The 25,971-nt window shown below is 38.6% G+C and overlaps 1 protein-coding gene across 1 annotated transcript; it reads right to left on the reverse strand.

The window, feature by feature from the left end:
- Nucleotides 1–1,616: 1,616 nt before the first annotated feature.
- On the reverse strand, nucleotides 1,617–24,588 carry LOC106003364 (cytochrome c oxidase assembly protein COX16 homolog, mitochondrial). Its single transcript, XM_004739031.3, has 4 exons — nucleotides 21,825–24,588; nucleotides 14,698–14,769; nucleotides 7,123–7,185; nucleotides 1,617–4,499 (listed from the first exon to the last, which is right to left on the reverse strand). Exons 1-4 carry the CDS (start codon nucleotides 21,891–21,893, stop codon nucleotides 4,383–4,385), a joined length of 321 nt encoding a protein of 106 aa, XP_004739088.1. The 5' UTR covers nucleotides 21,894–24,588; the 3' UTR covers nucleotides 1,617–4,382.
- Nucleotides 24,589–25,971: the final 1,383 nt, after the last annotated feature.

A 25,971-nucleotide genomic window follows, 5' to 3' on the forward strand; every position in this document is an offset into this window, starting at 1 on the left:
TTTTGAACCTAAAGTGAGCCTCTTATAGAAAGCATATAACTGGATTGTGGTTTTTATCCATTCTGTCAATCTCTGCTTTTTATTTAGTGAATATAATTATTTTATATTTAATGTAAGCTGCTAAGTACAACTGCCATCTGCTTTTTTTACTATTTTCTATGTCTTTTGTATTTTTCTCTAGTCCTTAACTGCTTTTTGTATTAAAAGGATATTTTAAAATGTAACATTTAATTACTTTTATAATTTTTAACTACTTTATTATTATTATTATTACTTATTTGGCAAAGAGAGAGAGCACAAGCAGGGGGAGCAGCAGCCAGAAAGAGAAACAGGCTCTCTGCTGAGTAAGGAGCCTGACTCGGGCCTGATCCCAGGACCACAGGACCACGACGCAAGCTGAAGGCAGATGCCCAATGACAGAACTACCCAGGCATCCCATGATTTTTAACTACATTAAAAAAAATTTTTTTTAATTAATTTATTTGATAGACAGAGATCACAAGTAGGCAGAGAGGCACGCAGAGAGAGGAAGGGAACCAGGCTCCCTGCCCAGCAGAGAGCCCAATGTGGGGCTCGATCCCAGGACCCTGGGATCATGACCTGAGCAGAAGGCAGAGACTTTAGCCCACTGAGCCACCCAGGCGCCCCTTAACTACATTTTCTGAGTGATTTTCTTAAAGCTTACTCTAAGGCTTACAATATATATTATTTACCAAAATCTACTTCAGATTTATACTAACTCAGTATGAATAAGATAGACAAGCTTTCTTCCTATTTGGCTTGATCTTTCTTTACTTTTCTGGTGCTATTATTGTTATACATATTACATCTATGCATGTCACAAGCCCAACAAACATTTTATAATTATTAACATGTTTTTCTATGTGTTTCAAAGAAGTGTTTTTTTAAGATTTATTTATTAGAGAGGGAAGAGAGAGAACATGTGCATGCACATGTGCATGAGTTGGGCGGGGAATGGCAAAGGGAGAGAGAGAATCTCCAGCAAACTCCTGGCTGAGCACAGAGCCCAAGGCAGGGCTCGATCTCACAGTTGTGAGATCACGACCCGAACCGAAATCAAGAATCGGACCTTAACCAAATGAGTCACCCAAGCACCTCTAGAGAAGTTGTTTAATTATTTATAAGCTTTAAAATATTAACCTTCTTATTTATCAAGTTTGGTTCTCTTCTTTGCTTTCTGTGGATTCAATTATCATCTGGTGTTATTTCCTTGCTCCAATAAAGCTTCATTCCCACCCCATTTTTTTGTTCTATTATTGTCTAATATATTACATTTCTATATGTAGACCTTAAAATACATTTTATAGAAAGTGTTTTATTTGTTCTTAAGTGAATTCAGAAAGGGGCACCTGGGTGGCTCAGTGGGTTAAGCCACTGCCTTCGGCTCAGGTCATGATCTCAGGGTCCTGGGATCGAGCCCCACATCGGGCTCTCTGCTCAGCGGGGAGCCTGCTTCTCCCTCTCTCTCTGTCTGCCTCTCTGCCTGCTTGTGATCTCTCTGTCAAATAAATTAAATCTTAAAAAAAAAAATAAATGAATTCAGAAAGGAAAAAATGTAATTGTAATTTCAAAAAAATAATTACTTAAATACCTTTATTGGCGCTCTTTGTCTTTAAATTACCATCTGGCAGTCATGTCCATTCTATTGATGACTGCATCAAAGGCATTTCTATTCCACTGTTTCTGACTTCTAGAATTTCTCTTTGACTCTTAAGATTCCCATCTCTCTGCTTATATTACCTATCTGTTCTTTTGTATTGTGTACTTTTTCCATCAGAGCTCTAAAATATTAATTATAGTTATTTTAAATTCTCAGTCTGGTGAGTCCAACTTCTTTGGACTCCCATGTATGAATCTGACTTCGATGCTTGGGCTTTTCAAGCTGTGCTTTTTGTATTTTAATATGCCTTGTAATTTCTCTTTTCAAAGTTGGACATAATACTCAGCTGGATTGGGTGAAAGAAACTCCACTGAATAGCCTTTAATGAACTGGTAGTAATGTGAAGGGGGAAGGGAACATTCTATGGTTTTATGATTAGGTCTTAGGCTTTTAGTGATCATGGTCCCACATGACTTTCACTACTACCTCTCCAGGTTTCCTCCCACACCCCCAACCCATTTAGGTGAAACAGGAGGCTAGAAAGGATTAAAGTTGGGTAGTTCTCTTACCCTAGAGTTGGTTAAGCCCTGGCAAAATCCAGTGTGATTAGTCTCTAGCAGAAGTTTCCTTTGAGGCTAGGCTTTTTGTTAACAAAATTCAGAGAACATATTTCAGAATGGTTCATTTCTCTTCCCCCCTACTGAAACCACAAGATTTTTCTCTAATATTCAGAGTGAGAATCTAGTGGGGCTCCAGGAACTAAAACTCACAAAAATATGCCCCTGGCCTGGTCTCCGTGAGTTTTTAACTCAAGCTTGTCCATACTCTGTCTCCAGTAATTAGTCAATTACTCTTCAAGCATTCCTACCTGACTCTGGCTCCAACAGTGGCTTTCAGGTGGGTTCTCTTCCAGGTAACCTGTGATCCTCTCTATTTGTCTGTCTCAAGTTTTCATGTGGTGGTTTTGTCCTGTGTCCTCAATTCTCTCATGGATCAAAGAACAGCTGTTGATTTTCAGGTTTTCAACTTTTTCTTTGTGTTAGGATGGGAGGTGTGACTTCCAAGGTTCCTAAATGTTTGACCAGAAACTGAAGTCCCCCATGCTATTTTTAAAGAAAATGTTAAACAATTTCCTAGATGAGTTGTACCATTTTACATTATACCAGCAATGTGTGAGGGGTCCAGTTTCTCCACATCCTTACCAGCATTTGGAATTGTCACTTTTTTATTTCAGCTATTTTAATAAGTATGTAGTGATTTCTCAACGTAGTCCAAATGTGTATTTCCTTGATGGCTAGTGATGTCAACCATTCTCTTCATGTGCTTATTTGCCATATTCATATAGTGAATATATTCAGTGAAATGCTGCTTTGTGTCTTTTGACCATTTTCTTATTGAACTATTTGCTTTTTTATTACTGAGTTTTCAGAATTCTTCATATATTCTAGATATGAGCCTTTTATCATAAATGTGGTTTGCAAGTATTTTCTCTCAGTCTGGATTGTCTTTTCACTTTCAATGGGGTCTTTGGAAAACAAGTTTTTAATTTTGATGAGATTCAATTTACCAAGTTTTTCTTTTATGAATGTTTTTGTTAAGAACTATTTTTCAAGAATTATACACTAAGTCCTGAAGACTTTCTTCTTTCTTTTCCCAAAAGTTTTGAATTTTACATTTAGATCCATTTTGAGTTACTTTTTGTACATGGAGCAATGTTAAGTGGAGGTCTATTATTTTTTTGGCCCATGAAATCCAACTGTTCTTTAATATCTCATGATTTATCATCATTAAATAATCAGCTTGATTTTCTTTTTGCTAAAACTAACCCACTGAAAACAGTGATCTTGACTGGGCAAGAGGCAGGTAGATTTATAATTTTTTGTCAACATAAGGGGGAGTATTTCTTTCTTTTTGTTTTTTTTTTTTTAGCTAAAGAACATAGACTGAGTTTATTACTTTGCACCTTGTTCTTTTTTTTTTAATTTTTTATTTTTTATAAACATATATTTTTATCCCCAGGGGTACAGGTCTGTGAATCGCCAGGTTTACACACTTCACAGCAAGGGGGGAGTATTTCAATTGAGACTTTAGGCACCTGGAACTCAGTATGAAAAAAATCAGAGAGTGGGGTAACAGGCTGGCTAAGACACAGGTAAAAAGGAAAAAATAAACTAAAAAAAACCAACTTCTCTCAATTCTATCTTTTTGCCTAGCATTTAGATCATAGCAAACCCCAAGTTAAAAAAAGAAAAAGAACAGAACTACAGTCAAGTTGCATGCAAATTATGCTAAGGCATAAAGTATCCCTTTAAATCAGTATTTCCAAACTGTAATCACATAGATAACAAATTTGGAATACTTGAACAAATTTGCTGTATCTGTATGTAATATGTGCTACTACATGATCTTTGCCTTAACCAAGAACAGTATTATTTTCTCAACATGTTTTAATGATATCAACATAATCATCAGTTATATACTTTGGAGACTGATTAGTATATCATGTGAGGTATTATAAGTAAAACCAAAACTCTCATCACCTGTGATTGATATTATTTTCCTACACAGGATTGACACAAAAAAATCACTGCCTGATGTTACTGTGACTTTTTATCAAGATTATCTGTCATCACATTACTCACATCCAAGCTTCTTCAGGTCTGAAATTTTCTTCCCCCTGAGTATGTAGTGGGAATTCCAGTTGATAACATTTTTGTTTAAAAAAAAAAAAAAGAAAAAGAAAAGAAAAGAATCAACTGAGTCAAGTTGTCTTAGTCTTAAGAATTTCTGGATTTCGTCCTTGGAGGAGGTCAGGATCTTCCCAAGGCCTGGGTCCTCGAATATTCTTCCAGTCGTCAAAAGCAGAGTCCTTTATTTTCTACAGAGCCACAAAAATTAAAGTATATAATTAGGGTAAAAGTCCTGTGGCTTCAATTAGGACATTACTAAATGAATGACTAAATGAGTGGAAAAAATCCAATAGGCCCTCAATTATAATTTTAACAAATAAATCAACTGCATGTCACACTTACTAACTGAAGTAATGACATATCTTCTAGGATTTGCAATTTTTCTTGCTTGCTGTGGAGGTTAATTAGAATATCTTTTTCCCTCCCCCCATCAGAATAAAATTACTGAATTAGAGGAAGAGTTTGCATACTTTATTTTTGAGAGCATAAAGGAAGGCAAGAAGCTGGGAAAACAAAAGTCCAACTCTGAAGGCTGACTCAGCTAATAATGACTAGCATGGGTCAGCATGGTGACAGTAGTAAAGGAGAGGAAAAGAACAAAGGTGGTGACCCTAAAGTCTGCTAGAAGGAAGAAAAGAGACTAGCGATTTGTCCTGCACCAGAGAAATGAGCCTGAGCCTGCAAATGAAGACATTTCCCACAGCTGCCAAGAGCAAATCCCTTTTATTCAATAAAACCTAGTTTGAACTACAGTTTTGGGTCATCATACCTTCACAGTTAGTATGAAATGCCTCCCAGCACAGAAATGAAGGTAGATTAAAAGGAAAATTATAAATGGGTTCTTCACCCTTCAACACCACTCTGACAGTAACTTTTCTACATCTACTTTTATTGTTCTGGAATTACTGAGAAAAAAAAGGCTCAGAGAACACAGAATAGCTTATATCCAGAGATAGGAAAAACAATATGAATTTATACTGACACTTGGATAATAAGCCTTTCTCTTTTACTAACAAGCTGTATAACCTTGGGCAAGTGATTTAATAAGCCATCTGGGCACTAATTCCCTCATAAGTAATAATAAAAAGGCTAAACCAAATGGTTTAGATGGTTTCTTCAGCTCTCAAATTCTATGGTTTCCAAAATAACTAAAAGAAGATTTACTCCCAGACAAACCCTCCAGAGCATCACTACTGACATAGTGCTTACAGACTGAGAAGTAGCAAGTCACTGGTCTTGACAAAATAATGGGGAAGTAATGAACTGAAACCATGCTCTAAATGTCACTTACAGTTTCACTAGGAGTCTATATTAAATATACATAAATGAACAAAGTTCTACTTATTTAATGTGCAAGGAATTAAGTTATTTTCAAGTACAGTATTGAAATTACCCAAAGTTACAAAAAGCTTTGAAGAAAAGATGGCCTTTACCCAGGTAACATAAGACAAATATGCTTAAGAGAATTTAAGACTATTTCTTAGATGGGATACAAGGCTGGCAGAACGACTTCACATAAAACTGTTCCAGTCTTCACAGGTCTACCGTAAATGAAAGTGTCTCTGTGGAATTTAGCAAAACATAGACAGTACATGTGCTGTACATGTGTTGGGCAAGACCACCTAAGGCTTACCACTTAACAACCAACTGTTAACAGAATTGAGTATGAAACAGAATCAAGAAGTGCTAATGAAACGCACTGCCAATCAATACTGGATTTTCAGCCCTGCTACAGTGGAGACCTCTCTTTAACACCTAGCTTCTACCTTGACATACGCCTGAGACACCAAAAAGGCTAATCTTTAGGAATAAGGATTATGCCGAGAGTAAGACCTGCTTTGGACTCATTGCAAGCCAAGCTCTGACAAGATCCTCTGGAGGGACAATGTGGAGAATGAGTCCCATAGAATTACAGCAGTATAGGAAACACCAAAGCCTTTCCACACAGCCTCCCTTAAAAAGACAAACCAAGCTCAAAATAATCAGCCAATAATTGAACTGCCTGCTAAACTGAAAATCAACACTTTTCACAAGTCTCTTCAATGTATTACTCACAATGTTCATCTTTCAAGCAAAATAACTAACCATACAAAGAAACAGAGTAGTATGATCCACAGGCAAAAATCAACAATATACAAGAAATGGAGAACATCTTCCCTAACCACATGCTATAACACCATTTGCTATTAAACATGAATTTTTGCTATTCAGATGGGTGGACGATGACACATTGTTATAATTTTAACTAACATTCCTATAAGCTTAGTATCTTGTCCTATGTTTAAGAATGATATTTATTCTCCACATCACATTTGTATCAGGGAGATACAAATCAAAACCACAATGAGATACTACCTTATACCAGTTGGAATAGCTAAAATTAACAATACAGGGAACAACAAATGTTGGCAAGGATGTGGAGAAAGGGGAAACTTTTTTTTTTGAATTTTGTATCACATTTAAATCAACTTTCTGACTCAAGACCACAAAAAAGAATCTCCATTTTTTTCTCCTAGTATTTTAGCACTTTTTTTATTTTTAAATTTTTGCTCTACCTTGAATTTATTCATTTTAACACATGAAATATAGATCCATCATATTTCCTTATCAAATGACTACATAGTTGTCCTAATACCATATTGTTTGGGGTCATTTTTTTCTGCACTGGTAATAATTTAAGATAGGCAGAATCAGTCACTGGCTAGGAAAACTGCTACAGAAGAGAGAGTATATTAACATTATATATTATATTATATTAACTGCTACAAAAGAGAGATTATATTAACATATAACATATATTAACATATGTACCTCATACTCGGATTCCAATGATATTTTATTCATTTTCAGTTTTTTTTCTAATTCAGGATCAATCTGCAGAAAAGAAAGGAGCCATAAGTTATTTAAGTCTGTTAGATTCAATTTTGAATTTAAAAAGTTATATAAGGGGAGAAAAAAGTTATATATGGAATGGCTGGGATGGTGAGGCTGGCCTAATAATTAATTGACATAAAACACATGAACAGGAGAAAAACAAATTTAATTATGTATGTACAGGAGGCCCACAAAGACATGAGACTCACAGGTAGCCAGGAAATTGAGTCAGGCAATTAAATATCATTCTGAGCTAAGGAAAACGAGGCAGGAAGCTAGCGTTGAAAAGGGGAGGAAGACAATTCACAGGAAGATAAAAAGCAAATGTTTGGGAAACAAATGTCCACTACGCCATGCAGGTAAGTCTTTCTGATATAAAAAGTTATCCCTGCTAATAGGTCTCTTCTTGGTATAGACCCTCCATCTAAGTTGTTTTAGGCAGCTAAAGGAGAGATAAAAATCCTTTCCACAGTCTGCTAGGTCGTCAGCTCAAAATAATCCCCATGTCAAAATGGTTCATTTTGGGACAGCATATCTTGCTCCCCCTCAACACCAAACAGTAGAAGGAAAAAACCAAAAACTAAAACCTGTAATAATCTCGAGTACCCTTCAGTGAAAGAGTAAAAATACAGCTTTCTAACCAAAAGAACAATAACAAATTAATAAAACATTGTTATTCCAAAAGAGGACCACAAAAAAGTCAGAAAGAAATAACTGTAACAAACAGCACATAAGAAGTATGTTTAAACCCAAATATATAAAAATTTACATTAAATGCAAATGGCTTTAATGATCCAATTAAAAAACAAGACTATTAAAAACATATATTCTGTTTATAAGAGATATATTTAAAACCAAGTATATAGAAAGATTAAGCTTAAAAAGAAAAGAAGTCATATTAACATCCAACAAAGCAGCCTTTAAGGAAAGAAGCATTATTAGCAAGCAAAGTGCTAAGAAAAAGGCAACAGGTCCAAAATGGAGTCACTTCTGCTAAGCATATCACCAAACTGATACTTAATATCTAACCTAAGTTCCACTCTCTCCCAGGAATGTAATCTTAACCAGTCAGTCTGGAACTTCCTGGTCAGAGGAGTGAGGTAAACTGCCTGACTGTCCCCGTCTGTCCCCCAAAGGAAGATGAAATAACATGCTCTTTCCTTGTCCCTGCTCAGTTCAGTCTTTAAAAGTCTCCTATTTTATACACACAAAGAGCAATATTTATACAGATAAAGAGCTCTTCAGAGCTCTTTCCTTTTGCCAGATGCAGGAATCAATGAATAAAACCAACCTGATCTTTAAATTTACTGATATTTATTTGAATTTTTAAAAGATTTTATTTATTTATTCATGAGAGAGAGAGAGAGAGGCAGAGGCAGAAGGAGAAGCAGGCACCCCAAGGAGCAGGAAGCCCCATGCAGGACTTGATCCCACGACCCCAGGATCATGACCTGAGCCAAAGGCAGACGCCTAGCCATCTGAGCTACCCAGGCACCCTGAATTTTTTTTTTTAAGGAAAACTTCATTACACTATTTCACCCATGAAGATGTACTAATTCTGAAATTATGTGTGCCTAATATCATAGTGAAATAGAGTCATAATAGAGATGTCAGCACAATTTTCTCAGTAGCAGATAGAAAATACAGATTTAAAAAGTCAACACTACATAAAATTTGAGAAAACCCTACAAACTTGACCAAATGAATGTATAAATGGATGTGTAAATTTTAATATGTACCCATCACGGCCAGATGTACATTTTTTCAAGTGCACATTATATATAAACTGATCATATGCTGTGTCATAAAGTAAGTCTCAACAAATATCAAAGAAAGAGCTCATTGAAAATATTCTTTTTGATCACAATGCATCTAAGTTAGAAATCAATAAAAAATAATTAGAAAATCCCCTATACTTATAAATTAAGGAAAAACACTTCTAAGTAGCTTCTGAATAACTGAAAACATTTTTAATTAAACGACTGTGAACATATTATATATTAAATTTGCATGACATGCTAGGCCCATGTTTAAAGGGAAATTCATCAGCTTATAAGCATATATTACAAAAAAAGAGGATGCCTGAGTGGCTCAGTCAATTAAACAGCTGCCTTTGACTCAGGTCATGATCCCAGGGTCCTAGAACCAAGTCCCACATCAGGCTTTCTATTCAGTGGGGAGCCTGCTTCTCCCTCTCCCTCTGCCTGCTGCTCCCTCTGCTTATGCTCTCTGTCAAATAAATAAATAAAATTCTTTAAAAAATTATAAAAAGAAAAAGACGAACAGGCAAAGAGCTAAGAATCTACCTCATAAAGTCAGAAAAAAGAAAAAAAAAGTAAAAAAAAAAGTAAATAGAGAACAGAACTAATTAAAAATCAAACAAATGCATGACAAGAGAATAAACTTAACCAAAAGTTATTGATAAATCTCAAGTAAAATCGACTTAGAAGAAGGAGAAGTCACATATATGAGTATTCAGAATGAAAAGGACGTCGACAGTATAAATTTTATGGGCAACAGATACTCGGATAATATGAATACTTTTAGGCCCACAAACTTGAAAAATTAAACAAAATGGACAAATTCATAGAAAACTACAACTTTCTGGGCGCCTGAACCACTGGGTGGTTCAGTGGATTAAGCCACTGCCTTCGGCTCAGGTCATGATCTCAGGGTCCTGAGATCAAGTCCCACATCGGGCTCTCTGCTCAGCAGGGAGCCTGCTTCTCTCTCTCTCTCTCTCTCTCTCTGCCTGCCTCTCTGCCTACTTGTGATCTCTCTCTGTAAAATAAATAAATAAAATCTTTATTTAAAAAAAGAAAAGAAAACTACAACTTTCTAATATGTAATAGAAAAAATAAACTATTTGAACAGTGTTATAATGTATAAAGAGATGAATCTGAACTTTAAAATCTTACGTAAAGAAAATCCTAGGTTCAGATAGCTTTACCAGTGGATTCTACTAAAGAAGAAATAATGCCAGTGTAACAAAAAACCTTCTAGTTATGTGGTGAGCACAAGTTTGATGTCAAAATTTGAAAAAGATAGTAAGAGAACAGGCCAACTTCACTAATGCAGAATTCCTGAAGAACATACTACAAAAGACAGCAACATACCAAAAAGACAGTATACCAAGATCAAGGTGAGTTCATTTCTCAGGAATGCACAATTAATTTGAAAACCACAATGTAATTTGTAAATAAATTAATGCAACAGAACAGACAACAAAACAGACACAGAAGAGCAGGAAGGAAAATGTTCTGTCAGTTAATGGTGTTTGCCAACTATTATCTATATTAGGGGAAACATTCTATAAGCAGAGTTAGGGATCCCCAGAAAAAGAAAGACCCAGACATTTCAGGTCCCCAGCTATCCCCTGCCACTATTCCCCCACCCCCTGGATGTGTGCCTTACCAACTCTACTTGCCCAAGCATACTTCTTTGCAGAACTGCCTTGGGGGTGTTAGAATTACAAAGAAATGAATAAGAAAAAGAAAAAACAAAAAACCAAAACAGCAGTTAAAAATTTTAAGGGAACAATGGGAATGTAAAAACTAAGTCTCTAATAGGCCAGTAGATAGCCTAACCATATCAGAAACAAACAAACAAAAATCAATGGTAAAACTCCCAGTGCTATTTCAAAAGTAAAGATTGACCTAGCACATTCTTGAGTTGTCTTGCAGGATTGAAACTAGCGGAAAATTTAAAGCTTGTTTTTCAGAACTGTTTCTCTGTATCAGCTACTGTTTCTTTTCAGACCCCACTAAGAAATACACTGGCTATGGGTCAACTGATAAGGTTCCAGTCTATGAACAAGCAGGCCCTGTCAGACCTTACCCAAGAAAACCAGCCCAAGATCCCATCCAGCTCAGCACCTGGGTGGCTCAGTCATTTAAGAGTCTGCCTTCGGCTCAGGTCATGATCCCAGTGTCTTGGGATGGAGCCCCATATCGGGCTCCCTGCTCAGGGGAAACCTGTTTCTCCCTGTCTGGCTATCTCTCTGTCATGAATAAATAAAATCCTAAAAAGAAAGAAAGATCCCATCCAGTTTATACTGGCTCGTGGATCATGTCCATAGCCCCTTCCCTTTGTCCAACAGTTACTATGCTCCAGTACAGTATTAAAGTCTTTGCCCTGTGAGGAGCACAGGTTTCATAAGACACTATGTCTGCACAACCTTATTCCTGCCTTTACGTGTGATGGCCAAGCTCCCCTTTCTGAATATCCATCCTAATCTTAAATAAAAAGAACTCTCTCAACCCTGTTTGGGTAGTCATGGATTTGGAAGTTATTTCCATGATCATCTTCTTGTTTGCTACAAATCAAGTTTCCTTTGTGTAACAACTCCGCCTTTGTAATTCCTATAGATTAGCTGTTGTAATCTTTATCTACAACTCACCAAGGAGCAAACAAACTCAGATTAGTTGAGTGACAGCTAGTTCCGTTATAGTTCCTCCATCGTGTGTGGGGTTTTTTTCCAAACCACCAAGCAATTAACTCAATTCTGACACTACCTACCTGGAGATAAGAGTCAGGTCTCACAGGTTAGGGGCTCAGTCATCTAAGATAGCCCCCTTCCCCACTTCACACACCAACTGCATATCCAGGATGTCACCTGTACTTGACTGTCTATAGACTGGAGGCTCCAACAACCCCTCCCTGAGCAACTCACAGAACTGAAACATTTTATTTATAAAAGACCAGATGGAAAAGACACACAGGCAAAGAACAAGGGAAGGGTGTGGAGATCCTTTCTTTCTTTCTTTCTTTTTTTTTTTAAAGATTTTATTTATTCATTTGACAGAGAGATCTCAAGTAGGCAGAGAGGCAGGCAGAGAGAGGAGGAAGCAGGCTCCCGGCTGAGCAGAGAGCCCGATGCGGGACTCGATCCCAGGACCTTGAGATCATGACCTGAGCCGAAAGCAGAGGCTTAACCCACTGAGCCACCCCGGGCACCCCTGCACTTCCTTTCTAAGAGGGCTACTCTCCCAGCACTTTTACAAGTTCCCCAGCCAGGAATTTGTCTGAATCTTATCTTTTTTGTATTATTCGTGCTTCATTACATGGGGATGACTGATTAAGCCCTTGCCATTGGCAACTGATTCAACCTCTAGCCCTACTCCCCTCCCTGGAAGTCAAGAGGTGGGACTGAAAGTTCCAACCCTGTCTCACAAGGCTGGCTCTCCTAGCAACCAGCCCCCATCTTTAGGTTACCCAGGGGCATTCCATAAATCATTCACACAACAAAAGACACCTTGCTTGTTCTCAACACTTAGGAAATTCCAGGGATTTTAGTTCAATGCCAGAAAATAGGGCAAAGACCAAATACCTATCTCTTATAAATCAGAATATCACAATTCCTCACACTGTGTACAAAAAATCAATTCCATTTGGGTTTTATAGTTGTAGATCTGAGTATAAAAGGCCAAACAAAAAATTTTAGCAATCATATTGAAAAATATTTTTATTTTGGCATAAGAAAAACTTCTTAAAAGGACAAAAAGAAAAAGTAACTCTGAGTAAAAAAGGAATAACAGACAACACTAAACTTGTTCATCAAAAGACACCATTAAGATGATGAAAAGGTTTATGATCTGCCATGTATAAAGAAATCTTACAGAACAATAAGAAAAAGACCAAATATCCACAGAAAAAATGGGCAACCGAGACCTAAAACATCACAATAGAGGACACACGAAAAAGGAAATATAAGTGGCCAACAGACATTGGAGCAGTGATCAACTTCAACACTCACTCCTCCAGTGCAGGAAGGGGATTGGCCCCCAGGCTATCCAAGATCCAGTATTCAGTTAAAAAAATTACAAGGTCGGGGTGCCTGGGTGGCTCAGTCAGTTAAGCTTCTGCCTTCGGCTCAGGTCATGATCCCGGGGTCGTGGCATCGAGTCCCGCATCGGGCTCCTTGCTCAGCACAGAGTCTGCTTCTGTACTCTCCTCTGCCCCTCCCGCTCATGCTCTCTCTTTCACTTTCTCTCTTTCTCTCTCACTCTCTCTATCAAATAAAGAAATAAAATCTTAAAATAAAAATAACAAAATTAAAATTACAAGGTGTGTTCAAAGACAGAACATTTACCCACAAAACCGACAAGGGAAAAAAACTAGACACTAAAGCAGATCTATAGTTGATGTACATTGGAGATAGGACTTTAAAGTAACATATATATATTCAATATACTAAAGGAGAAAGGAAATAAAAACATGATTTCATGGAACATTATATATATTATACATTCTTTTTAGATTTAATATTTACCCTAATACTTACTGCCTTTAAGACTAGTTGAAGTTGGTGTTTCTCTTAAACTATAAAATTAACTGAGAAAATTGAATGGGTCTCTAATACACTTTACTTTCCTACTAATAATTACTAATTAATATAATTAATATACATTATATAATATATATTTCACTAGCAGATCCCAATAATATTGGTAGAAAAATTTGTATATATAAATATTATATATATGTACATAGGAAATTATACATATATATATGCTTTACATATACAAAACTGGGGAAAAACTCAAATGTCATATGTGGCCACAAACAAAAACTACATACTTCTTTTTTTTTTTAAGATTTTATTTATTTATTTGAGAGAGAGAGAACATGAGAGGAGAGAGGTCAGCAGGAGAAGTAGATTCCCTGGCGAGCAGAGAGCCTAATGTGGGATTCGATCCCAGGACTCCAGGATCATGACCTGAGCTGAAGGCAGTCGCCCAACCAACTGAGCCACCCAGGTGCCCCAAAAAACTACATACTTCTGAATGAATTAATCAGAGTTATTTAACTAGAGTTCTTATGTAACACCTGACCTAAATTTGTTTGTGATTGTAAATCAAAGAGGGTGAAAATCCTAGCACTACCTCTAAATAGCCATGTATCCATAGGTAAGTTACTGAAGCTCTCTGAGCCTCAGTTTCCTCACCTGTGAAATAAATTTCACATATATTTATATGTATAGTTTCATATATAACATATAAACATATACCTAAAAAAGATAAGTATCATTATTTGTAATGAAAAATAATTTTCCTTTCCTTCAGTTTATCAGTATACTTTATATATCAATATAATTTATAAAATTACTGGTATTAATATAAAACAGCTAATTTGTAATTAGAATAATATAATGGGAGTGAAATTGTCCAACATTCTCCAGCCCCTTTTAAATCCTAAAAACAACTCTACTGAATATATTTCATTGGAGAATGCAGTATTGCAAATTTTCTATGAATAGAAATAGAAATAGAATTTAGATATAAATATGAATAGAAGTAGAAATAGAATTTAGATAACTAAATTCTTTATACTTCATGATTCATTTCCATACGATCACTCATGTTGTCTTAAAGAGTAAGAAAGAGCCCAAGGATCATACAACCCCTTGAAAAGTTAGACAAAACTTACACTGCTTAGTACACTAAGTAAACACATCTAAACCTGAACAATCATATACACAGACACATGTTAAACTCCAATTACAGTCCTTACTTTAATTTTCACAGCATCATAGCGGATTTGTGAAAACTCACGAAGACCAAAAGAACCTCCAACTATCAGCAACTGAAACAAAGAAAGGAAACAGTTAAACAAAACAGAAGGGCAGAATTCAGTCTATCTTCAGACTAATGTCAACAGTGGCAGTTTATATGAAACCCAATACATTATTTTCTTGGTGAGCGACCACTCATCCGTAGATGCAGTACGTACTGTCACTAGGAAACATTTTACCCTATCACCAACTACCAAAGTCAGTACCCCATTACTTGTTTTTTTTTTGTTCATTTTTAAATATTTTATTTGTTTATTTGAGGTGAGGGAGAGAGACAAACAGACTCTGTGCTGAGTGCTGAGTGTAGAGCCCAATGTGGGGCTTGATCACATGACCCTGAGATCATGACCCGAGCAGAAGCCAAGAGCCGGACACTTAACCAACTGACCCACCCAGCTGCCCTCTCATACTTGTATTACACCTTATGGTTTAAATAACATCATCACAAGCATTGTATTAGTTGATCTTATAAAAGAACTAAAGCTAAGAAAAAATCCATTTAAAAGATGGGGAAATAAAAGGACAGGCAACTAAATGACTTGCCTATGATCATACTGAGTAGAGCTAGGAATTAAATTCTGGCCTCATTTCTTCAAGACCAGAATTCTTTCAATTTTCTGTGTTTGCAAAATAAGCTAACTAGACAGCATTTTTCTCCATTTTCTTACCAACTAATAAAAGAATCTCATAAAATATACCACACTTCTCAATATAGGGCAAAACTTAAAAGATCCCTCCAACTGTCACTGCTGTTTTAGCACCTCTTCCAATAATCTAATGGGTTTCACCCTTAATCCTAAAGCTGTAATAATCTAGCAATTTCGATAAAAATAAAGTTTGATCACTACATTCATTTTTATGTCAATATACTAATATTACCAAATAAGGAAATATAAAGATATAAAACAGTGTAAAATATAATACTTTACAATTTTAAGGTTGAAATACTAACAAAACCTTTAGGTTATAAATTTTAAAACCCAGTAAGTCTGACCACATAAAAATTCACCAAATAAGTGAAATAATAACAACACAAAATCAAGAGACAACAAAGCAGGAAAAATATCTGGCAATGTCAATACGTAAGAATTACCTGTATAAGTAAAATAACGCTTGTCTTTGTGTCTCAATGAAGAGACACATCCCTGGCTTTCAAAACTCTGTCTCAGTCTCCTTTTTTCCATTCTTCCTCATCTTCCCAACCTCAAAATGTTGGAAGTATTCCCAAAGGCTCCAATTTTCACATTTCTTCCAACTATTCACAATCAAAACTGGTTCCATAGCTGACGTCATCCAATTTCATGGCTTTAAATGGGCTCTACAACCTAACCACCTCCAAATGCATGCTTTCAATGGCAAACATCCCATTGCCTTCCTATTTGACATTTCCACTTCAAAGTCTAACAGACACATGGGGCACCTGGGTGGCCCAGTTGGTTACGCATCTGACTTCAGCTCAGGTTATGAACTCCAGGCCCTGGAATCTGCCCATTGGGCCGCCATGGGGGGAGGTCTGCTTCACCCTCTCTCCTCTCTGCCCCTTCCCCACATGTTCTCAGAGAAATAAAATCTTAAAAAAAAAAAAAGTCTAGCAGATATAATAAATAAACATTTAAAAAAACTGTACCCCAACACTCTTTCCAGTAAATGTCAACAGCTTTCATCCAACAGCTCAAGCAAACTTCTTTGTAATCATCATAAGCTCCTTTCATTTGTATCTCACATCTAATCCATCCCTGAGTTCTGTCACCTCTACTTTTTTTTTTAAGATTTTATTTATTCATTTGACAGAGAGAGTGAGAGAGCAAAAACAGGGGGTACAGGGGGAGAGAGGGGAAGAAGCAGACTCCCTGCCAAGCAGGGAGCCCAATGTGGGGTTCAATCCCAGGACCCTGGGATCATGATCTGAGCCGAAGGCAGATGCCTAACTATCTGAGCCACCCAGGCGCCCCATCACCTCTACTTTTAAAATATTTCCTGCAACTGACAATTTCTGACTATACCTTCTTCTAACATTCTAGTCCAGGCATCCATTACATCTTTATGGAACTTCTACAATCATAGTACCCACATGGTACATAATGAAGAATTTGTCTGATCTTTGTCTTGGGTTCCTGGGCAGAAAGTACTACCTGGAACTTTCCTGAGTAACAGGAGTATCTTTGTTATTGGTGGGGGGCCCTTAGGACCACACCTGAGTTTATGCTAATGAGGTGACTCAGGGCAGGCCCCTAAATAGTTACAGTATACAGTCAGGCCATGCTGGAATGACCAACCGTATGACTAGAGGGATGTGGCTTTAAGCCCTATGATATCAACCTGACCCCCAAGGAGATGGGGCTGGACACCGAGTTCCCTCACATTGTTAATGATTCAATTAACCACACCTAGATAATAAAACCCCAATTAAAAAGACTCTGGACACTGAAGCTTGGTTGAGCTTCCTGGCTGGTGAACACATCAATGTGCTGGGAAGGTGGCATGCCCTGATTTCACAGGAGGAAAAATGGAAACTCTGCTTTGGGGACTTTCCAGACCTTACCCCTCTTCTTTTGGTCTCTTTGGTTTCTTCTGGTCTCTTCTTTTGGCTAGTCCTAATTTATACCCCTTAAAATAAAACTATAATTCTAAGTATAGTGCTTTCCTGAGCTCTGTGAGTCATTCTAGTGAATTACTGAACTTAAGGGGGTTAACAGGAACCCATGAATTTATAATCAGTTGTATCAGAAGCACAGGTAGTCTAAAAATCCCAGAGCTTTCAGCTGGTGTCTAAAATAAGGGGAGTTTCATGAAGGACTATCCCCCTACTCTCTAACACTCCACCTTTAGAAGGGATCAAGCAGGCACCAGGGGAACAAAGCAGCACCAAGTAAACAAACAAAGCATACCAGAATAGCACTGCAAGGGTTCTGGAACCTAAATTATTATTGGAAAGAAAGCCCAAAATAGTATGCTATTACCTACAAGCTAAGTCTAAGCATGGCAACTACTTGCTAAAGTAGAAGACTTAAATAGGATACAGAGTTTCCTAACATAATATTCAGAATGTCCACGATACAATAAAAACGCATTTGTCATAGCAAGAATCAGGAAAACAGCAAGTTGAATTAGAAAAGACTATCAAGAGACAGTATCAAGAGATAAACCAGATGTTGGAATGATCTGACAAAGATTTTATTTATCTTTTTTTTAAGATTTATTCATTATTTGAGAGAGAGAGAGAGACAGAGACAGAGACAGAGAGCACCTACTGCACCTGCACCTGCACCTGTGGGGAAGGGGCAGAGGGAGAGGGAGAAGCAGACTCCCCGCTGAGCAGGGAGCCCCATGCCCATGCTGGCTGGATCTCAGGACCCTGAGATCATGACTTGGGCCCAAACGAAGAGTTGGGACACTTAACTGACTAAGCCACCCAGACACCCCATGACCTAACAAAAATTTTAAAGGAATCATTATAAAAATGCTTCAGAGAACAGTAACAAATGTTCTTAAAACAAATGAAAAGTTAGAAAATCTCACCAAAGACTTAGAAAAAAAAAAAAAAAAAAGAACCAAAAGATAACATCAAGTGAAATGGCAGACTAAGCACCTCCAAAAATCTTCTCCATCAAAGCAATGAGAAAACTGGCAAAAGTTGTCAAAGCAACTTTTTCAGAAATTTGAAAATTAAGCAAAGACTTGCAGTAATGTTGGGAACATCTTCTAAAGAAGGAGACTACCTTTCAGCAAGAACAGAAAGCTTGGTGGCATTTTTATTCCCACCTCTCTGCCCCAGCTCCATGGTAGCCATGAGAACAAATAGAACGCATCATGGTACAAAGCAGGAACCTCTAAATGGGCAGCATGGGGTTGGGGCTCCTTAAAATCTTATTCTCTGAGAACTGTCACTGCTTGACCCAATCTGGTGGTTCAGTGGAAATCACAGTCACAAGGCTTACTTCAGTTTTCCTGACATGGATCTCAACTAGTACTAATAGACTTCTCCCAAGAACTGTTTGCTGAAAAAATTCAGAGGCAATTGTTTAACATCGTGACTGCCTGGGATGGTAGGCAACAAGGCAAATAACAGTCTAAACAAAAAGCTTAAAAGAAAATATGAGAAATAAGGTGTCCACAGAGGACTCTGAAAAGTTCTAATATATTCCTGAGAATCTAGAAGGAAATGCTCATGAACAGAATTGTCCCAAGCCCAGAGTTGTGTAAGCTCAGGAAAGATCTGAGAAGGCCTTAAACACTTGCCTGTGGCTAACCTTGAGTCTCTGAGCAAATGGGAAGTAAAATCTCAAGGCAGAGTTGTAACCTGCCTGGCTGAGTGTTGAAGACACACCAAAACAAGCACACAGAGGCCCTCAAAAAAGACTTACTGGTTCCAGGTGTTTAGGGAAACCTCTACCCAATAAAAAGAAAAATAACCCAATTTAGAGTGGGCAAATGATCTGAATAAACATTTCTTCAAAGAGATACAGATGACCAATAGGCATATGAAAGGATGTTCCATATTCATTAGTCTTGAGGGAAATGCAAATGAATACCACAATAAGATACCTTCCCATTCACTGAGAAGAGTGTAACAGAAAAGATGGACATTAGCAAGTGTTGGCAAGGACACGGATGATTCATTGCTGGTGGGAATGTTAAATGATGTAGCCACTCTGGGCAATAGCTTGACAGTTCCTCAAAATGGAGTACCATATAACCCAGCCGTTCTATCACTGGGGAGATACCTAAGAGAAAAGAAAACATACATCCATACAGAAACCTGTACATGAATGTTCGTAGCAGCATGATTCACAATGGCCAAAAACTGGAAACAATGTTCACCAATGTTCACCAATGTTCACCAATGAATAAATAAAATGATAAATAAATAGGACAGGATTAGGATTAAAAATTTTCTAGCCAAATGTTAAGACATTATTTAGCCATAAAAAGGAATGAAGTTTTGATACATGTTATAACGTGAATGAATCTTGAAAACACTATGCTAATTGAAAGAAATCAGTCACAAAAGACCACATGTCATATTACACTATTAAATGTATAAACAGGGGCTCCTGGGTGGCTCAGTGGGTTAAAGCCTCTGCCTTCGGCTCAGGTCATGATCCCAGGGTCCTGAGATCAAGCCCCGCTGCTTCCCTTCCTCTCTCTCCGCCTGCCTCTCTGCCTACTTGTGATCTCTCTCTCTGTCAAATAAATAAATAAAATCTTAAAAAAATATATATCTATAGACAGAAGTAGATTAGTGGTTGCCTATGTTGGGGGGAGAGAGGAGAAAACAGGAATTGACTACTAATGAACATGGTGTCCCTGATGAAATTATTCTGAAGTTAGACAGTGGTGGTAGTTGCATAACTCTGTGAATATAGCATAAACGCTGAACCTGAATGGGCTAAATTTTTGGTGTGTAGGAACCAGTAGGTCACTGGTCAAATTAGAAAGGTAAATCCTGACTAAATGGATAGTATGGAAGCTGAAACAAGTATATTCTCTTTCTTCAAGTAGTTTGGACACGGAGGGAAGGAGAGTTGTATTTGCATATATACCTGGTGTTCAAAGTCCTCTTCTGTATGTCCTATGAAGCATTAATATTTATCCAAGAGAGGAAATAATTTCAGCTTGAAGATAAATGTAGCATAGTAATTATGGCATATGCAACTGTTACGTGATGAAGAGGATGTATCTTTTGAGTTCTTTCCAGTACTGTTTGGTTTCAAAGTACTGAATTCAACAATTTCCTCTACAATTTATTAATATGTTTAGGACTCATATTTTGAAACATGGTTCTCTAGGTCTGGTATAGATGTAGAGACCAGTAAAGGGTAACACATTTGGGGAAAAGGCTACTGTGGTACTTTCCATTCCCTGAAATAAAATACAAAAGGAAACCCCTAAACTCCTAGAAGGTACTTCAACACTAGTGATTTTAATATCTGGGCTTGTGATTTTGAAAAATAAGAAACAAAATCAAGTTGGCTCTCCCTGGGACATGCAGGTGACATCAAGTTAGTGACCACGACCACAATGCTTTTGAATGGATCTCCATTGGGGGCAGAGGAACCTAGAGGGAGGATAGTTTTTACACACGCCCTGTCATTTACACAAATATAATCACTGCATTATCTTTGAAGACTGTTTTCTTTAAAATTTTTAAGGTCACTTCTCTCCTTTAGTTCTGCTTAAATGTGAAAGTTGGTAACCTCATCTTACCAAGATCCATACAAAGGATTCAACTGTTAAGGATTTAAAAGAAAGTGGGTTTTGTCCACACGTTTTATTGAAATTGTCTCATTTACTATCACATCAAGGCTTGCTGAAGCAAAATAACTTGCTAAGGTGAAGCAACAACAAAAAAGGGGAGACAGAAAGTTATCTGGCTGGATTCCAGCTCTGGCTGGTGTTAGGTCAACCTCAACCTGTACCTTCTAGACGAATGAGATCCTCGGGGAACTCAGTGTAGGACAGGACGCAAACACATAAACACCAAAAGTACACTCAACGTGCTTCAAAATGATCAACTGCAAGTCAGCGACCTTTTGAAAGGTGCTACAATGTGGCAGGCACCGTGCTATTCACTCAGTTTTCACAAGGTTTTATTGAACTCCTACCAGCAACCCGGGAAGAATTAAACAAACCAGGAAGCTGAAACGTGGAGATGCCCGAAACTGTACGAGTTAAGTAAATACACCTGGTTCCAACGAGCCACACCGCCGTCCAGGTGTAGCAGGGGTTAACAATGTCAGTTTAGTAATTACCCAGACCTGGGGCAAAATCCGGTTCTGGCCTCGCGCCCTGAAGCACACCCTGGTGACTACTAGGGAGGGTAAAGGGGCGACTCCAGATGCTGGTACCAGCGAAGGGAGAGGACTAGGACAGCCACCTGCCGCCAGCCCCTTCCCCGCCCCTTCCCCGCCCACGCTGCGGCTCCCCGCCCCTTCCCCGCCCCTTCCCCGCCCACGCTGCGGCTCCCCGCCCCCTGCCTCCCGGATCCGGACCGCCGGGACCCGCCGAGCGGACGCCCCGCCCCTTCCGGAATCCCGCCCCACGCGTTCTCCCCGCCTGCGCTCACCAGCATGGGGACTCCATAGCGAAGCGTCTTGTTCTTGCGCAGGGTGCGCATCACCGAATGTACAGACATGACTGAACTTTCCCACGCGCGCGGACGCCTAGTCCGACAGCCCTAACGCGGCCTCCCGAATCCAAGCTCCTTCCCCAGGAGGAAGTCCTTGACTCGCCTCCTTTCCTTGGCCTCTCGGTGCTGGTCCTCTCCCGATCGGCCTCCGCCAGGCAAAAGCAATAGATGCGCGTAACACACTCGCGCGTCCGGTGGGAAATTCGTGTGTCGGCCATTTGGTTCCGGGACATTGGTTTGTAGTCGGGACTTCGGGATTGAAGCCGTATTTGTAGTCCTCATTAAATGATGTGGAAACAGATACCTCCCACGTTCTGGGTCTTGGCCACCGTCTTCTGACGTTCCCTAGTACATAGCCGCTCTATAAAATCAGCTAAGGAAAAAAAAAAGTTACTATGGAGCTAGTATTGCAGCTTCTGGTACTCTTGGCTATTTGTGGGTTGGGGAGTTCTCCAGCTTAATAATTAAGATTTAGAAATAAGTCACCATGAAAGGGTAGGTCGAATGGCAATCGGTGTAGTCCCTGGATATCACTGAACCTTTAATGTTAGTGCTTTAACTACTAGACAGCCTGTAATGTTCAGCCATTTATGAATGTCTGTTTTCCACTCATTCTGCAACCCTCCAGCACACATTTTTGCAGGTCATTAGAAGGTGTGAGGAAAACAGAGACGAAAAGATACAATCCCTGCCTTAAAGAAGCTGGTAGTTTAGTGGGCAAATGAGCCGGTGCCTTAAGTCCAACAGTTGCTCAGGAACCAGCCCCCACGTGCCATTTGCCAGGGTGAGTGAGAAAGCCTCACCTACCACGTGCTATTTGAGCTGACATAATAGTATAAAATACAGGTGACATGGAGTAACATTTCCCATGTTATCCTTGAGATCTTCTCATCTGTCCCTGCCTCTAGTGCCATGGAAATACTCTGGTTTAATCCCTTGTCATCCTTCCACATATTGAAGTCTTTCCACAATAGGAAGTCTCACATTGAGAAACTCCCCCGCTGCCTTTCACCTGATCTTATAACATCCATATCTATAGGCCCACAGGGTCAAGTATGAAAAAACCCAAAAAAACAAACATAACCTTAGTTGTGATTTTCAAGTCTATCTTCCACACTGCTGAAAAGTCATCTAAAAAGCATAAATGAGATTCTCCTGGTTGGATTTGTTTGTTTGTTTACCTATACTAATCATTCCAATTTTCTTAGCAAGGAATTTAAGGTCCTTTATAATGGCCTGCCTTTTCTGCTACCCTTCTCCATTCACTCCACACTCAATTTTGGAGGAGACATTATTCCCTGAGGATTGCATGAACTTCCACATACCCAAAATGCAGCTTCAAGGACCCCACGTTCTTGAAGCCTTCCTTATTCCACGGGCAATATAAATTATTCCCTTCTCAGAGCTCCAATAGCCTTTGACTAATATATATCGCAGAACACTATCACACTGTATTTTGTTTTAGTATATAAAGTCACTGTTCCTCCAAATAGCATCCAAGCAAGATGAAAAACAGGAAAGAGGGAAGGATACTTCAGAGTTTGAATTTAAACCTTGGGGTTTAATTTTTGGTTCTGAGACTGAGGAAATGAGTCAAACCTCCCAACTACTCCTTCCCCAAAGAAGCATCACCTGAGCTAAGCCAAGGGTGGTTTTGGACTGATCAGGACAGGCTTTATTAAAGTGAGATTGAAAATTTCTTACCCCTATTTCTCAAATCTTCTGTCGCCCCAATCTCTCCAAGGAAGAGACACCGTGCAAACCTGGGGACTGAAGCAATAAGGTGGGAGCACTTAGCCTGAGAAGTTAAGTCAAGCTGCACAGTGCAAAGTGCTGGGAAAAAATTATGTCGATTATGGGAAAGAGTCTGGAGCAATTATAGAACTCAAGAGAATTTAGGATTGGAGGGATGGGCATATAAAGTGTTGCTATGGGTCTCCTTTAATGTGATTTTTTGTACTTTATTTTGAATTATTTGACTTTTGCTTTTTGTTGTATGTTTGTTTGTTTAAACAAGCTCTGTGTTGACCTAATTAAAAAGAAGGGGGGAAAGGCACTTGTTACCTGTAACCCCCCTTCCCCGTGCAAAATTTTATTCCTCCTCTATTAAGTTATTCTTGGGGACTAGAATTAAAGGAATTTGCCATTTCATGAATCCAAGAGCCTCTTCCTTCTGACTGTATGACCACAGGGCTTATATATCAACTTCCTTTGCAAGTTGTTTGAAAGTTTCTGGATGCATTAGAGTTCTTAAAGCCTACCCTTTACAAGGACAGGGTGCAAAGCTTTTACTCTTTGCATATATTGGTGTCCGTCAAAAGATTATTCATTTTCTGTGTAACCCCAGAATGGGTACCCAGGGAAAAACAGAAGGCCAAGAAGAACGTTTGGAGACTAGAGTACTGATGAGAAAAAGAAGAAAATTTGAAAACAACATGTAAATGCATAAGAAGTTGGTATTAGGATGGTCTGAGGGATGGAGAAGCTGGTTGGTAAAGGGCTAATCTGTGGAGGTTTTTGTGGTGAGGTAGATAGGGCTTTGGGGAGCAGGTGCCTGAAACACACTGTGATAGGGAGGGGGTGTGCAGGCTGTCACTAGGGAACAAAGCTCAGGGTGCCCTCGGGGTTAGACAAGCTTGGAAACAGCTTCAGAGCATCTGGGTGGCTCAGTCAGTTAAGTGTCTGTCTCCAAACTCTTGATTTTGACTCAGGTCATGATCTCAGGGTCATGAGATTGAGCCCTGTGTTGGGCTCCACACTCAGTGGGGAGTCTGCTTGAGGATTCTCTCTTCCTCCCCTTCTACCCACCACCCCAACTCACATGTGCTCACTCTCTTCCTCTAAAACAAATAAATCTTTAAAAAAGAAGAAGAAGAAGAAGAAGAAGAAGAAGAAGAAGAAGAAGAAGAAGAAAAGAAAACAGGCTTCTGAGGAAATGACGTGAAGTTAAGAATTTCACTAGAAAATCAGTGAAGGAGAAAACACACAAATTTTAAAGTTTGTATGAAGACCCTGAGCGGAAGAATCTAGTATTTTTGAGTAACCAAAAGGCTGGGGGAGTGGAGGGATCAGAAAGAAAGAGTGAAGTATTGGGTGAAATGAGTTTGAAGAAGCAGGCAGGAACTAGATCGTACAGTATTCAGATCATACTGAATACAAAAGATTCAGTATTTTGGACTGAATCTTAAGGGCAATGGGAAACTTCTAAGGGCTTTTAAAGCAAATGAAAGACAGGACTGAATCCATTTTACCAGGATCTCTAGTCTAAGGCAAGCAAATTGGAGAGGGGCACAATGGTAGTGAAGAGGTCAGCTATAAAGCTAATACAGTAATCCCTGTGAAACTGGATGATGGTTTGTACTAAGATTCAAGGAACAATGTGATAGGTGGTAAATAGTAAGAGACAGAATAAAATGCTGAAAGTGACATGCCACCAAACTGAAGGGGCCCAAGGAGCATTGGTACCCAGGGTCATTTGACATGGTCCTTTGCTTTAGATGGTGGCTGCTATCCAGAAAAGCTAACTTAAACCTCTTTTCTATAAAATGGTTCCTAATTAACCGCTGGTCTCAGGTACAAAGTTTAAAATGCAATCACATTATGGTTGAGGATGGATGAAAGTTGTAAGGGGAAAGAATCACTCCCCATTAACTGTTCAGAGGCCCTAGAGGATATGTACCGCCAGATCCTAGCAGGCAGTGGAACAAGCCATACTTTTAACTGTGGTTTATTATGGATAAAATATAAAAATAAAATATTATGGAAAATTATATCAAATAAAACAGGACTTTTTGCCCCTGGGTTTGGTGATATTTGATTGCTCGGGTTTAAAAATTTTTTTTGTTGTCATTGCTTCCATCCTTGTTCTTGGCTATTTTCTAGAGAGTTCAGATTACCTTTGGGTATCTCAGTCATTCCTGTAGGTTTGGTAGTAAAGGTAGAAATTAGAGGGCCAGAGAACCCACGACAGTAGTAGTGGAAGTGTATTCACTAGGTTTTTTTTATGTTCTGTATTTTAATGTTTTGACATCTGAGGCCTTGCTGACCCTGGAGGGAGTGCTCCTCCAGGGTTAACTGATTTTTA

Source organism: Mustela putorius, unplaced genomic scaffold (assembly GCF_011764305.1).
Source record: "Mustela putorius furo isolate JIRA1106 unplaced genomic scaffold, ASM1176430v1.1 tig00000129_pilon_pilon_pilon, whole genome shotgun sequence".
In the NCBI taxonomy this organism is placed as follows: domain Eukaryota; kingdom Metazoa; phylum Chordata; class Mammalia; order Carnivora; family Mustelidae; genus Mustela; species Mustela putorius.